A 16253-nucleotide genomic window follows, 5' to 3' on the forward strand; every position below is an offset into this window, starting at 1 on the left:
ATATTTATGAAGAGCCTTAATGACTATCACAGCACTTCGCAAAGACCAAACTATGAGAGTATGGAAAATGAAAATGGCAGCAGGAATGGAGGTACAATTGTGCATATGGCTGCAGGTCACAGAAAGATTATTAGCATTTAAATTAGAGGGTCTGACAGGTATTAGAAACATCAGTTACAAAACCAAAGATGTCATGATTAAATTTTTAGATTAAGGGACAAGTCATTGATTTTAACCCAATATTCTGCCACATCTTCTGAACACACGTTTGTTGGTGCAGCCTCACTCACAGTGAGTGAGCCAACCTGGATATCTGCCTCAAGGGATTGAGGGCTAGTTAGTAATGCCAAATGCATACATTTGCCTTCTGTCTTTTGGTAGTGTTTTTACAGCTCATTGTCATTATGTTCCTTGTTTTTCATTATAAAAACTTAATCATATAAAAAATAAAATTCTCATGCTATGTACCATGTTTTGTACACCTGAAACTATTTTTTTAAAAAAAGGAAAAAAATAGACTTCTTAATTTCTGTGTACCCACCACCCAGCATCAATACCATGCCTTCTGTTCATCACTTTTGTGATTGAGGAATTATGTGATAAACAAGGGATCCTGTGTTTATGTAATCTGATGCTTAGTATAGGACAAGTCTTGATGTCAAAATGCCTAAAGCTCCCAAATCCACTCAGTGATAAGAAGGTCCCACAAAGAGGCCGTCACCAGATAAGTTCTCTACAGCTACACCTTCAATATGCTAGTTCTCCTGAAAACCCACTGCCAATTTTAGGATTGTTACCTGTTATGATAGAATGGAGAGGTAAACCTATACCATGTAGTGAGAAGAAACCATGAAAAATGTTTATTTATTCTTTTAATGTGGCCTTGACATGTTTTTCCACCAGTTCCCACGTTGCTGACAGTCAGCACGATGTGAAAAAAGAAGATTCTGCAACTCAGAAAAGTCTTTCTCATTGGTACATGTTCTTGCACCCAGACAGGTCCTGGCTAGCAAGGAAAGCACAGTTGGGGTCAGCAATACAATTGTTAGCTACTAGTCACATCATCATGGAACAGGATTGAATCACAAATAGACAGAACCAATGAGTTTGCCTTGTGAGCGCTAGTTTATCTGACCTCCAGTCTCACAAGATCAAGTAGATACTTTAAACATATCAAAGAAAGTTTGGGTTTAGGATTCAAATTTAACCTGGAAAGGAGACTTTACTTAACTCTTGGTTGCTATCCAATAGCAGTTAATTCCCTGCAAACAGGGTGTGAGGGTAAGAGACCCAGAGAATGAGCAAGGATGAGGAATGAGGAGTCAGATATCGCCCACCTTTCTGGTGGAAAAGTTCTTCCTCTATTGTGACCCCTTTTAGTATTTTGAATATGTCAAGGAAAAGTTGGAAAGTACTTATCTGACTGTAGGTACAGTGACTTTCTTGTTGGAAAGTGGTTTGCGGGGAGAGCTGGTGCAGGTCAAGGTATGTGAAGACGCCCAATTCACTAAAATGATTTTGCTGTTACGAATTATTGTCTTCAAAGAACAGTGCCCTAGTCAAGTTCCTGTGCTTTACACTCAGGATAGTGGACAGTGCCCAGGCATTCCTGAACAAATCCTTTGGAAATGCAGAGTAGAACAGTGTTCTTGTTTTGCTGATATGTCATATTGTTCTTGAGATTTCAATCACCCTCACACCCTCAAGATTCCCAAATCTTGCCCATGTACAAGACTGTTGGTTCCTGAGTTTGGAATAGAAAGTCTGTTAGTGTCCCTGGAATTAGTATTAGTTGTACCCCCTGCTTTTTTTCTCATGCTATACTGCATTGCTTAAGATGCATGTATCAGCTTGTCTACACTGCTTATTGAAAATAGGGAGATGGATGATTTACACCTCTTCACAGGTTTTGGCTATGTGACCACTGAATATAAAAGACCTCTCAGTAAACATGCCTTGGTTCTCCTGAAATTGAGATACTTCATATGTATTTTGGTGGTTTGTGATTTGAAGATGAATAGTGTTTGATGCAACTGAAAAAGGTCCCTAGAATCTGTGCCTGCATATTGCAAAACACCTTGATGATTACCTGTGCTTTTTTTCTTCCCCCTTTCTCATGCTATATTGTTGCTTTTGACTTATTGGAGTCTTACGTAAATATAACTTGTGGAGTCTCATGCGCCCACTCAGTCGCCTTAAACTAGGTAACTGCTATAGTTGCAGTTCACCCATTTTAATGTGAAACACTGTGCTGGAAAAGGAAACCTATTTTTGTAAAATTAAAATCAAGCTCATTGTATTTGAGTTTAATCCCCATGTAAGAGAAGAACTTATGAAACTTTCCAGTTATATTCTACAGGGGGATAATGAAAACAACTGTAAAGTCTGGCTGATGCTCTTTCAAAGGGAAGCATAATTTGTGCAGTATGGGGAAAGTAGAAGCCTACTTTATTTTTATTTTTATTTATTTATTTTTTTACTGACCAAATAATTTTAATGTTTGTGTTTTTTTTTTTTACAAATACACCGAAGAATCATGCAATGCTACCAGCATTGGATGCAATCCTGGGCCACAAATCTGCACACTCCTTTGCAACTGGTCCTGTGATGGCAGAACCTTTCATCTCGCCTTTATTGTTTACTATGACCCCTGCATTATCTTCAAAATAAAGAAACACGCCATCTTTTCTCCGATATGACTTTCTTTGTCGAATTACCACGGCTGGATGTACCTTCTTTCTGAGCTCTGGTTTGCCTTTTTTGACTGTGGCCATCACCATGTCACCCACACCAGCAGCAGGAAGTCTGTTCAGTCGTCCCTTGATCCCCTTCACAGAGATGATATACAGATTTTTGGCTCCTGTGTTGTCTGCACAATTGATCACGGCTCCTACCGGAAGACCCAGGGAAATCCGGAATTTTGCACCAGAGGACCCACCACGTCCTCGCTTAGACATCTTGAACGCCGGAAAAGAAAGCCTACTTTATTTGACCATAAAAACAAGCCACGTTTTTAAAGTAATACCAGGACTAAAGCTAATATTTAATTTCTGTTTTCTGATATCAGTGACCCTCTCTCAAACTGTTTAGAATTCTAACAAGTATAAAATCTGTGAATAATCATCATCTTCAAACCATAAACATCTGGCTGGTTTAGAAGAAACAAAATTCTTTATAAAGATGATGACTTCTAGTATATTTCATCCAAGCTAAGATACCTTTGGTTGTATGATGCACCACTATTTTATTTTATGTACCACGTTCTCCATTTAAATATGCCAAGCCATTAACTGTATGCTGCATTTTACCTTCAGCATTGTTAATATGTGGGGAAAAATTTCTAACTTAGAACCAATGAAAAAAAGTTATACTCAAGAGAGGCTCAAAATCTGTCAGGCCCATTTATTAATACCAGCAAGTGGGGAGAGGGGGAAATATTAAGTATTTTATTAAGATTTCTTATTAAATAATGGACCATGTAATTCAATTACAATTTATGTAGCATTGAAATGATACAATTCAATGCAGATATTCTATGGGAAAGTTTTATATACATTTAAGCACATTACTAGGGAGTCTCCATTGTTACATTAACACGTGCAACTGCAAAATATGAACAATCTTTATAATAAATATAGGTACAAAACACACATTCTTACATAGTTCTGATAAAATTTTTGCTTTGTTTTCTGACAAGTATTTATTTACATATTAAATACTTTCTATAATTTTTATTGTCACAATTACAGAAAATGACTTCCCTCATAAAATGATACCCATGAAAGCATGATTCCCCAGATTCTATAAAGTATAAAACTTTTTTCCTCAGTGTCAATTCTCCAATAGCTGAATCTCATGCTGAGAACATCCCCACAATCAATATGTTCCTTCCTGTTTGTTCCCTTTGAGCAATAATCAATTGGTATTTCTTGTGAAAGGCATTTCCTGTCTGGTGTTCTACCCAGTACTATTCTCTGATAAGTAGTGAGGTGTGAGTTTGAGAAGAAAGCATGTTCACATCTGCTGCAACCTTAAGGTTTCCTTCCTTTGTAAACTCTGGTGTAATAACCTATTCACACTCAATGACAAATTTCGGATACTTACTTCACTCATGATTTCCCTCCTCTATGAGTTTTCTGATGTAAAATGAGGCTGAATTTGTGGGAGAAAGTTTTCCAGTACTCACTGCATCCATACGGTTTCTCACCTCTGTGAGTTCTTTGATGTATAATCAGATGTGACTTCTGGGTGAAAGATTTCTGACATTTACTACATTCATGGGGTTTCTCTCTAGTGTGTGTTTTCTGATATAAAACGAGGCTAAACTTAATAGGAAAAGTTTTCCCACATTCACTGTATTCATAGGGTTTCTCTCCTGTGTGGAGTCTCTGATGAATAATGAGGCTAAACTTGTGAGTTTTCCCACATTCAAGGCATTTGTAAGGTTTCTCCCCCGAGTGAATTCTCTGGTGAATAAGGAGATATGACTTCCGGCTGAAGGCTTTGTGATATTCACTGCATTCGTAAGGTTTCTCTCCGGTGTGAGACCTATGATGAATAGTGAGGTGTGACTTTTGGGTGAAAGCTTTCTGACATTGACTGCATTTGTAGGGTTTCTCACCTGTATGAGTTCTCCAGCAAGTATTGAGGAGTGACTTTACACTAAAGCCTTTTCCACATTTACTGCAATTATAAGGTTTCTCTCCTGTGTGAGTTCTCTGGTGTCTAATGAGCTCAGATCTCTGGATGAAGGCTTTCCCACATTTATTGCATCCATAAGGTTTGCCCCTGTATGAGTTTTTTTATGTAAAATGAGGCTAAACTTAAGGGGAAATGTTTTTCCACATTCACTGCAACCATAAGGTTCTTCTCCTGTGTGAGATCGCTGATGAATAATGAGCTGTGATTTACTGCTGAAGCTTTTCTGACATTCACCACATCTGTAGGGTTTCTCTTTCATGTGAGTTCTTTGATGTAAAGTGAGTTGTGACTTATTGCTGAAGCTTTTCTGACATATACGACACTCAAACCGTTTCTCCCGTATACGTTCTCTGATGTTTATTAAGGCATGACTTATCAGTAAAGGCTTTCCCACATTTATTACATTCATAAGGTTTCTGTCCTGTATGGGTTCTCTGGTGTAAAATGAGATGGGACTTCCGACTGAAGGCTTTCTGACATCTATTGCAACCATAGGGTTTCTCTCCGGGCTTTGATATGCTTAATGAGGTCTGATTTTTGGGAAAAGGCTTTCCTGCAGTCACTATAGTTATACTGTTTTTCTTCTGTTTGAGTTTTCCAATGTTTAATAAGCTGTGACTTATGGCTGAAAGCCTCTACATATTCATTATATTCATTGTATTTTTCTCCAGTATGAATTTTCTCTCACTTAGTATAATGAAATAATTTGTCATATCTATTAAATTCAACTTCATTTCTCACATAGCTTTTATTCTGAATAATACATTCTAGATTAGGTTTCAAATGTTTTCCAAGTTTCTCAAGTGTATGAGATTTTTGTGCTAAAGGGACATCAAGGTTTAAGCTCAGAGAAGATATTTTTCCAAATGCATTATTTTTGTGGTGACTTTCTGTAGTTTCAAGGTTGCCTTGGTTTTCTAGATAATCTGTATGATTATCAACTTGCCAGTTGTCTTCTAGAAAGGAGACTAATGAATTCACAATGACCATATAATAGAAATTGAATCTCATATAAAGGCAAAGGAGAAAAGAGGAAATGAAGATTGTGGGTATATAACAAAAGTCAAACATTTATAAATGGAAATAGAAAAACAAATGGAAGAAACTACAAGACATATGGGAGATGCACAAAATGAAGAGAAGAGGGAAGAACTTACAAATGCTTGGGTGAATAAGAAAAGAGAGCCACACCACGGATTAGGGAGATGGAGATAAGGAGAAGGCAGGTAACCTGAGGATACCAGGGAGAAAGACGAATTAGGAGCAAGTTCCAAGATGAACTAGAGAGGGATCTGATCAAAGTACATAGAAGAAGGAAACGTATCTTTTAAAAGCCAAGCGAAAGAGTCCTAATATGGAGAGATTAAAAAGTACAGTCAATATTCATGTATGTAGGAGCTTATGTCAGCTGTTCTGAATCACATGCAGAGCTTAAAAACATCAAGATTGCTCCAAACATTTCAGAAGTGCCTCCCTTTTTTTGACCAACTGGGATTTTACTTCCATTTATCCCACAAGACTGATTCTTCACTCACCTACATGAATCTGACTCTGGATTTCTTCCTCTATTACCCATGGTGTTTCTTGCTCCAACTGGTAGAACACATCTGCTTTGATAACTTGATGCCCTACTCAAGGAAAAGTATAACAGACCCATGGACCCAAATGTGGGAGGCCGATTGCAAGGAAGCTTGCAAGCATATCATGCTCCCTCTCTGGAGGAACAATGGGTCAAGAACAGGGGAGTTCAAGATGTTCTTATGTGTGTCGGCAGAACAGGATGTGCTGATAGGTATGTCTAATTTGTTGCACAAAGTGTGTCTAATTTGTTGCACAAAGTGGTTTTCATGGAATTTGCTTTGCAACCTTGAGATTACTGGTATATAAGGCATGAGCACAATAAACTCGGGGCTGGTGACGCTTTGGAGCACCAGTCCTCCCGCACACATTTGTGTTTCTCATTCATCCTCACCCCCCGTTCAGGGACCGCGTTCGATTCTGTGACGGCTGGCCCGTCATACCCAAATACTTGGGCTACAAGGCCTCTGATAAATGAGGAAGATTACATTTAATGGGCTGAACAATTTACATCTTCGCCATATAAACGCCTTTTACTTCGGAAGTGAGGAAAAGAACCACTCTGTTAGAGGCCAAAAAGGTATTAAAATCTGTGATGCATGAAACTCAAATCTAAGAAAAGTAAGGCACTTATAAGGCTCCACCCCTTTCATCACTGAAAAAGGAAAGACAATTAACTGCCTACATTTACCAGGGAACGCTCTGATTACCCACTGATACCAGGTTGCTATAATTTTCCAACATCACATCTTGATACAGGTTCTTCTGGATGGGGTCCCGTAGCTGCCACTCCTCCCAGGTGAAAACCACAGCCACATCCTTGAATGACAGTGAGCCCTGTAACAGAACATTCGATTAATTCTCAAGGGATTATCATTGGCTAATATTATAAAGATAAACGGGAATTCCTTATAATTTTTCCCGTGGTAAGTCATTTAACTGTCTTCCGCATATTAGTTTTGCATTATACATTGTAGTAAAAACCATTTTTTAATTTAAATTGTCCCATCTTTGGGCTTCCATCCAATCATTCACTGATTCACATGTTCATTCACTCATTCATTCACAAAAGAGCAATAGGATAGAGCCTCCTTAAATCCTTCAGTCTAGACACTGTTTATAACCTATGTGTAGGCACCTATATCTTAGACACGGTACTAGGCATTCCTTTATAAATAAGACTTGCTCCTACCCTGAAGGAGCATACTAACTTGTAAAGAGAGAAATGGAAGAGAATGAACATATAATACATTTATACAGGGCAAGTAAGAAATATAGACCATGTGGGCACCCATGGGGAGGAGAAAAAATTATAAACATTGAGCTTTACAGATGTGAATCTGGAACCAATTCTTATGAGATCAATTCTATGTTTTAGAGTGAGTTGCAGAGGGGAGAGGTGACATGGCACTGTCACCTCTGAAAAGAAGTAACATGAAAGACAGCATAATGAAACCATGAGCATTCAAAACACTGCAAATCTATTTCCTCCTAAGTTGTGAAATTAAATGGCTGAAGTTAGAGTAGGTAGAGTACATTGTAGGTCTCAAAAATTTTTTTCATTTATTATTTGTCATTTACATGCTGATACGGAGAGACTTCCAAAGTACGGGTATTAAGTGCATATAATGGATTACAGAAAAGTACATAAACTGTAATCCTGATTATAAAAATGCGGCAGAAATGACTATGCATAACTGCCAAGGCCAAGGCAGGAAAGGCCATGCAGTTTTACTTTGGTTCCCTCAGAGTCTGGCATCATGCTGTGAAAAGCACAAGCCACATGGGGAGGCCATGCACAAGTGCTCCAGTCAACAACCTCAGCTAAGCTGAGCTTTTGAATCACGTCATCCTGGGAAAGAGACACGGGAATGAAGAAGCCTGCAGACAATTCCAGTCCCCACCATCGTGAGTCTTTTGAACTGTGGTTCCAGACATTCCGATGTGGAGACAGGCTTTGCAGTTAAGGATTAACACAGCAAGTCTAGATTGTCAACCCTGCTCATTCCAAAGAAAAGTTTGCCCTTGGAATTCATGAGAAGTAACCTCTAAGATCTTGAAATACCTGGTTTACCTGGGAGCCTTGGATCTCACCAGGTAGTCTATGCTATCGTGTGGTTATAGTGAGGGCCTTGGGCCACACTGTAGTAGTTTGACTTCTGAAAGGGCTGGAGACTAAAGTCAGCCATTCATGTGGTCAGCCATGTCTTTGTGACTGACCCCAAATAAAAAAACCCTGGACACCAAGGCTCAAGTGAGCTTTCCTGATTAGCTATACTCAACATGTGTTGTTATAAATCATCGCTGAGAACATTAAAACACTGTCCATATGACTCCACAGAGAGAGCTAGAAGCTTTTGCCTGGTGTCTCCTGGACCTGGCTTTATGCACCTTTCTCTGTTGTTGATTTTAATCTGTAGCTTTCTGCTGTAATAAACTATAATTGTGCATAAGAGCATTGTTGAGTACTGTGAGATCTCCAGCAAATCATTAAAGCTGAGAGTGGTCTTGGGAAGCCAAGAACATAAAAGCCATCACCATGGGGCCCTGTCTCATTTCCTGACCCACTGAATCCATATAAAAATTAATGTTTTTTGGGGTGGCTTGTTGCGTAGAAATAGATAACTGGAATTGGAAATTACAACTCAATTTAATTAACTATTTAGAACCTCATGAGCTATATATTCTAACTTTAAACAAATAGTATAAACTTATGATTTACATATTCTCATTATAAATCTGGTTGTGAAGGTGATCTTTCATCTCAGTATTTTTTCCCGAATTCTAACATTTATTTTTTCATGTTGTATCTGTATAAAGCAGTCCTCATAAATATTGATTAAACATATTATTTTAATATAGGATTACTAAACCTCCTCAAATCCACTATAAAACCAAATAAAAATATAAACAAACAACTCACTTGGGACTTGGACATTTTCTGGAGCCTTTACAAACACGCAGCAACCCTACTATCTGCTTTATTATTGATTCTGGGCTCTTCTCTGAAGCTTTAGTATGAGGTCTTTGATCAAGGGTATAGTGTTGATCTCGGTACTTTCACTTTATCCCCTCATAGGAACTATTTTATCTCAGAAAGCCAGGACCTGGGGATTACAGAAATTCAATGGTGTAATAAACTGTATAAATAAAAGTATAACAGATTTTTCTGAATTGTATGAGTCCTTATTTTTGTGTGTGTACATATTTTAGCTATACATACATATACATACAAATGTCTAAAATTTATCTATGTTTTCTTTAGGTGGTAGGTTAATATGATAGTCTAAAGATTAAAAAGGAATATATATTACCTTTTTACAATAAACATATAATTATTTTATAATAAACACAAACGACAAAGCTATCTCCATTAAATTATGTAATTTACCAAACCTGTACTCAAAACTAAATCTCTATATAAAGAAAGACCATTATAGAGAAATAGGAAAAATTTTGAAAGTCCAATGAGAAATTTCTAAAAGCCTAAACAGTCCAGAAAACAGGTATAAATACTAGAAAACTTTTTGCTAATTTGTCTTGGGTTCCTATGTGCTAGGTACTTTAACTGTTTGAGTAGTTAGTACAGATTTTTTTTTTTTTTAACGAATGGGAAAAGAATCTCAGAGAAGTTAAGAAACTTGCCCAAGTTTCCGTAGCAAGCAGCAGAGTATGGATAAAAACTTAGGTCTGCCCAAATCCAAACTCCATATTCTTTTCTCTGAGTTCAACTTACCTGTAGGTGTTTTGACCGCTTACCTGGAAAACCTACAAGAATCAATTGAAACACATTAGTAATAGTAAGAGTTCAGTAATGTGTTTCAGTTGATTCACTTCAGTAATGAAGTGAAAGAAACTGTTTTAAATGAGCTGCTTTTATACCTATCAGAACAGAAAAATATAAAAAGTTCAAGGGAAAGAGAAGCTATTCACAATGGCACCAAACATAGATACAATCTAGAAATAAACTTAACATGCAATGTCCAGATCTATATGAATATTTTAATATGTCACGCCTATCCAAATTATTGCAAAGATTTAATGTAACTTCAGTCAACATTGTAAGGCGATCACAATAAAGAATACCATGCAGCTATTAACAAGACTTTGTATCAAAAGTTAGTAATACCGGAACAATTTTATTATATAAGGTTAAGTTACTTTTAAGAAACAAATTATAAACTACTTATGAAATGTTATCATATCTTTGTAATAAAATGAGTCCTAGAAAAGTATGGAAAAGAAAATATACCAAAATTTTAATGATGTGTATCTCTAGCTATCAGGATTTAGGATGTGGGAATGTCCTCTCATGTGTCAGAATGACCAAAAAGGGAAGATTCCAGAAAAATATGCAGTAAATTTGAAGACAAGAGGGCCAGACACCACATCTTGCATAATAAGCATTTTACCGTAGATTTGTTTATACCTTGATCATTTCAACTCAGTTTTCATTGTTGTAGAGACTGAGAGAAAGAGGTGACTTAGAGGACAGAGGAAGTTGGAAAGCAGGTTTTGCAGAAAGCACCAGTATAACTTAAGAGAAGTCAATCGGCCTTCAAACCCCAAAGCTCTCCAAAACACAGAGACTTTGCAGGATTCAACTCCCATAAATCTCTCAGGTATCAGTGCTTAACAGCATCGTACCCTATGGGCCACATGGCTACTTCAGTTCACAGCTCATGAGTTCTATCAGATTATCACAGGCCCATCCAGACCCAAACTCCCAAACCCCCATGACTCTCAGTGACCATTGGAAACCCTCAAAGACAAGAAACAATGCTGCTCCAAGCACTGACCTCCCACAGGCCATCTCATTCACTGACTACCCCAAAGAAATCACTGACCCCCTTCCCCAAGTACATCCCAAACACTGACCTAAGTCAAGGATATCAAAAATACTGAACCAGCTCCCAAGGACGTTTCAATCACTGACTTATGCTCCAAGGCTTTCCCAATCACTGACGTTCCTCCAGGGATGCTCCAATCCCCCAAGACCATCCTAAGAACTGATCTTCAAACCTTTTCAGACACTGACATACCAATTCCTGACTTCCTTCAAGGACACCCCAATCATTGATCTCCCATCATTTGCCCCCAATCAATGACTCTGGCCCCCACCTGCCCCCCAAGAGCATCCTAATCACCCCTTAGATTGTGCCAATCACTGATTTGCCTCCAAGACAGGCCCTGTCACTGACCTCCCCCACAAAGGCTAACCCCATGCCATCCTAATCTTTCTCTAGGCCACTCCAATCCCTGACCATCCCCAGGTCTGCACCACTTTCGACAATCCCGCTCCTTCAGTCACAAAATGCATTCCCTGTCCCACAACATCTTGCTCCTCTCACGGACTTCCCACAGCCCTCCCCTACCACAAACCCCAAATCAAACTATGGCACAATGCCATAGTTTTACTGAATGGTAACCATGGCCCACCCCCAAAGGTAAGCTAGGTTTCTTCATTCGTGTTTCACTTCCTGTCATGCAGGGTATCATGCGGGATCTCTGGTCCCACTCCCCACATAAGAACACAGGATATGGTGAGGCCAAAAAGGAACACCCATGGAGCACACAGATAGGGGAGTCACACCACTATATTCTCTCTGGCAGCTGAGTTGGAGACACAGGAAGCAGGAGCCACACTATCTGCAACCTGCCGTCCACTTCTCTGCCAACCAACCTCACTTGCTAACTGCAATCCGCCTCTTGCTAGCTCAGCCACCACCTTCTTGCTAGCCCCCATTTGCTCCTAGCGTAGCCACAGCAGTTATATTAGTGGCCAGTGCCTCACTGGTTACAGCTGACGGCAAACTAGCCACAGCTGATGGTCATCCAATCACAGTTGATGGCCATTTATTACCTGAGCCAGCACCTTTCCACATTGGCCGAGAGCCTGGAAACTGCACTCCTGGCTCTGTCCCCACACTTCCTTTGATGGCATTGTCATTATCCCCAAAGCGTGAGTACTTCTGCAGACACTTTTCTTCTCATACTGTATGGGTAAAAAGAGCCACAATCCATCACTTCCCCTTCAGACTCACCTCATGGTCAAGTTGAATCTTTGTAGCATCTGAGTCTGCTGGCTGCCAACTACCACCCGAGGGCTCCTTCCACTGATGAAGATTCTGTTCGGCTTTCCTGTCTTTTAGACAAAGACACTCTGACAAAGTATGGCAGCCCCCATTCAGAGGACTCTTGTGGGAGCCGCCATCTTGGAAGATCTGCCATAAAACTTTTGCTTGACCAAGATGACTTTACTTGTCTGCCTTACGTCAATTGCAAGCGTCACAAAAGGCGATGCATACGCTCCAGCTGCCTCGGACGACCCGAGTCCCATTCCCTTCAGTAAGCCCGAAGATGGCCGCCTCCGCTTTCCTTGTGGTATGTCGGAAGCCGACCCCCGCCTCCATTACAGCGGGCGAGGCCATCTTGGAAAAGTTGCGCATAACCGTGCAGGAAAGAGAATTCGTCCTTTAGGGAGTTGGGAACAGGTGGAGCGACGTCTGGGAATGCTTCTGGAATAGCCAAGGTGGTACAAGAAAGGCCGTATGCTTCACTGTGAACACAGAGTTAACAAATTTAGTTGAAGGAACACATGTTCTACAGCCCGGATTGGTGGCGGGAGTTAGGTGACATCTCCAAGGTGAAACAAGAGAGGGCTAGAGGGTGAACAGAGCTAATAGTGAGGGAGGGACCATGTTCCTGATTTAGGTGGATGGTGATGAAATGGGAAGAAGACCAGAAATTGTTGGCAGAAGTTTTTGTGCGGGCTTTATCTCAACTCTGTATTTTCACACGTAATTTCTAGTGACGAAAGTAGAATTGGAATTGTCAAGTCAAACAGAATGAACAATTCTAACCACTTGTGGAAAAACTCTCCGGCTAGTCATCAGATTCCTTCTTCCCATTGGCTCCTGTCTTTGTTACTGGGCTGTAACCATGTCCCACCCCCAAAGGTAAGCTACGTTTCTTCATCCCTGTTTTACTTCATTTGATAGCATTATCCCCATAGCGTGCCCCAAATTTTCCTCCTACCCTCCACATCCAGCCAGGGGCAATCTTAAGGTATTTATTTGCATTTCGACCTGTACATTAGTTCTTTTTCCTCTTTTTTTTTTTTTTTGTACGGACACCTAACTTCTAAGATGGCTGCGCCCAACTGTTTCGTTTCCAAATCTTGCATCGTGCAAACTGGATTACTTTTCTCCGCAGCCTGCTGAGGTGGACATTGCCCAGCCCCTATTAGTCTTGTGTGAGCTCGAGCTTCTGAAAATCAATGCAGTTTGCGCCGCTGGGTTTCGGTGGCTTTTCACCGTTCCCAGCCTTCTTTGCATACTCAGGTCTAAACGGCCCCTTAACCATGTGTACGTCAAGTGTTGAAAGATGGCCGCCCCCGAGATCCGTGGAGAGATGGGCGTAGACATGTTTCCTCCGCGGAAACACAGGAAATCCCGGTTTTCTTCTCAAACACGCCTCGGAGCCTCCTCGGCCGCCGTATGGCGGTGCCGAGACTGGGCGGGGATGCCTACCGAAAAGAATTCGCGGAAGTGCAGCACCTAGAAGGTCGCGGTGGGGTCACGGGGAAACCCCATCTGTGTGTGGAGCTCGCCGTGGAACAGAATGAGAGGATCAAGGTGTCTGGGTGTCGTCGGGTTGGGGGGAACCGTGGGTCCGTCGGGAGAGAGGAAGCAAGCAGGAGTTGGTCAGGGGGATGTCTGTGGCTGGGGTGCCTTTGGAGTCAGTCCTGAGGGATTCTGGTGGTCAGCGATGAAAGGCCTGTCGAGATCAACGATTGAAAGTCCGTGATCAGGGCTTGGTGTCTGTGACTGACGACTGTGACAGGAACTCGTTTTTGACAAAGCGGTGTCTGTTCGGATTCGGGATGTAAGATGCGACTCAATGACAGGTGCGGGGGTCGTGGTCAGCTAACCTGTGGTCTGGTCCAGGTCTCAGGATTATTCTGATGGGGAACGTCCAGGTGTGTCAGTCATTGAGAGGTTTGTGAGAGTTGAAGCTGGTTGGTGGGTGGGTTGATGTTCAAACTTACCTTTCTCTTCAGTTCTTCAAGGCATAGTTTGCAAATCTTTGCCTTCCCACATTGCCCCTTCATCTTTACCGGGTAGGTCTGAAACCTTTGTTGGAGATGGAGGATTAAGCATGTCTAAAACGGTCAGGTTTCTACATAAAGATGAGGATTTTGCCCTTCCTGCAAGTTTACTGTGTGTGTACTACACGTTTGTAAACTTTTCCTTTCTGTATCATTTTCCCCCCTTCTTCCGCCTCCCCCCCACTCTGGTTCAAGCTGTTGTTTCTCAGTCTAGTTGTATAGGACACAGCTCCCTGGCCCAAGCTGGTGGTACTATGAGCCTTGCCCCCCCCCGCTGAGGCAGTCGGTCTCCAGTCAGCTGCTCACAGCAGCCCACTGCAGCTCACGCCAACCTCTGGCTGCTCACGGCAGCCCAGGTCCAGGGAGAGTCCTTGTTCACAATCTTAGCTGTAGAGGGCACTGTACATTGGTGCTTATGGGAATCGAACTGGTGACCTAGTCGTAAGGAGCACAGCGTTCCAACCACCTGAGCCACTGGGCCTGCCCTTCAGCATCAATCTAACACAATTAAAATGACATCTCTGTTATCTCCATTCTGTTTCCCAATGGTAACATTTGTTAAATTTTTCATATATTTTCATTTTAGTCTTCATTTTTCTATGCTTCATTTTCACAATTCCAATGAATTGCTGAAACATTGGTATAATTTGCTTCATTTAACTTCATAGCATAAACATTCATAACAAACATAAAATTTTTTCTTTATATTATTATTTTTTAAAAACTTCTGTTAACCATATACTGAGGCAAACCCATGCCATTATGACTGGAATCACTCAATATGTGCATTCATTTAGATAGAATTTAAGTATTTAAATAATTCAGTAGTCACTTTTTTTCTTTTTTCTTTCTTTTTAAGGAGGGCGCAGCTCACAGTGGCCCATGCCAGGATCGAACCGGCAACCTTGGTGTTAGTACTAGCAACGTGCTCTAACCAACTGAGCTAACCGGCTGCCCACATATGTACAAGCTTTTGTGTGGACATGTTTTTACTTCTCTTGAACATATATCTGGAGTGGAATTTCTGGGTCACGTGATAAATATGTTTAATCGTTTGAGGAACTGCCAGACTGTTTTACAAAGTGACTGCCCCATTGTACATTCCCATCAGCAGTGAATGAGGGGTCCAGTTCCTCCACATATTCATGAACACTGTTTATTTTCATGTTTTTATTATAGTTATTATAGGTGGTGTGAAGTGGTAGCTTACTTGTGGTTTTGATTTGCATTTCTCTGAAGACTAATGATGGTGAATATCTTTTTATGTGTTTATGTGATACCTAATTTTGGTTTTATGTCTATTCACCAAATAGAGATTGTTAGCCTTTTTAGTAGCTACATAGTATTTCATTAGATGTGTGTACTCTTAAGTCATTCAATTAATCCTCTATTATAGACCTAAATAATATTTTTACATCAACTTTGATGTGTATGCCATTATTATTATTATTATTATTATTATTATTATTATTTTCTTTTTGCAAAAATTCGTAGAAGTGGATTTTTGGATTCTGATAATACCGTATCTCTATTGAAAGTATTCAATACAAAGTGTTAAACTGTTTCCCCAAAATAGTCAGTCATGTGGCAGTGCTATAAGAAGTGTGTGTTTTGGAATGCTACCAATTTTTAGATACAAATTCCGTAATTACTCATCTGACTAAAATTTTACTTTTGATATATGTTCACTTAAATCTCTGAAACTCTGACTCTTGCTTAATCAATCATGTTGGGGAACTTCTTATACTTTGCTTTCTTTTCTCTAATATTGATTATTCTTACTTGGTTCTTTATCAAGTTAGTGGGGTTTCATTTCTAGAATTGTTATAGATAATGGTAGTGATACTGCTCATCCTAGCCTTGC

General features: G+C 40.1%; 3 protein-coding genes across 3 annotated transcripts in view; 1 reads left to right on the forward strand and 2 right to left on the reverse strand.

Annotated features, from left to right (window-relative positions):
- Positions 1-2492: 2492 nt before the first annotated feature.
- On the reverse strand, positions 2493-2985 carry LOC117034455 (60S ribosomal protein L23). Its single transcript, XM_033127359.1, has one exon. The coding sequence runs from the start codon at positions 2955-2957 to the stop codon at positions 2535-2537; it is 423 nt and encodes a 140-aa protein (XP_032983250.1). The 5' UTR covers positions 2958-2985; the 3' UTR covers positions 2493-2534.
- Positions 2986-3232: 247 nt separating this feature from the next.
- On the reverse strand, positions 3233-12728 carry LOC117035411 (zinc finger protein 25-like). Its single transcript, XM_033129283.1, is given in 8 exon segments — positions 3233-4786; positions 4789-5036; positions 5038-5336; positions 6241-6329; positions 6990-7116; positions 10039-10047; positions 12324-12424; positions 12572-12728. Coding segments are annotated over 8 exon segments (1707 nt in total). The 3' UTR covers positions 3233-4109.
- Positions 12729-13753: 1025 nt separating this feature from the next.
- LOC117034456 (zinc finger protein 615-like) overlaps positions 13754-16253 on the forward strand; it is a 38351-nt gene continuing 35851 nt past the window's right edge. The window contains 1 exon segment of the mRNA XM_033127361.1: positions 13754-13916. Coding sequence (XP_032983252.1) covers positions 13779-13916 — 138 coding nt within the window. The 5' untranslated portion in view covers positions 13754-13778.

Source organism: Rhinolophus ferrumequinum, chromosome 15 (genome assembly GCF_004115265.2).
Source record: "Rhinolophus ferrumequinum isolate MPI-CBG mRhiFer1 chromosome 15, mRhiFer1_v1.p, whole genome shotgun sequence".
Taxonomy (NCBI): domain Eukaryota; kingdom Metazoa; phylum Chordata; class Mammalia; order Chiroptera; family Rhinolophidae; genus Rhinolophus; species Rhinolophus ferrumequinum.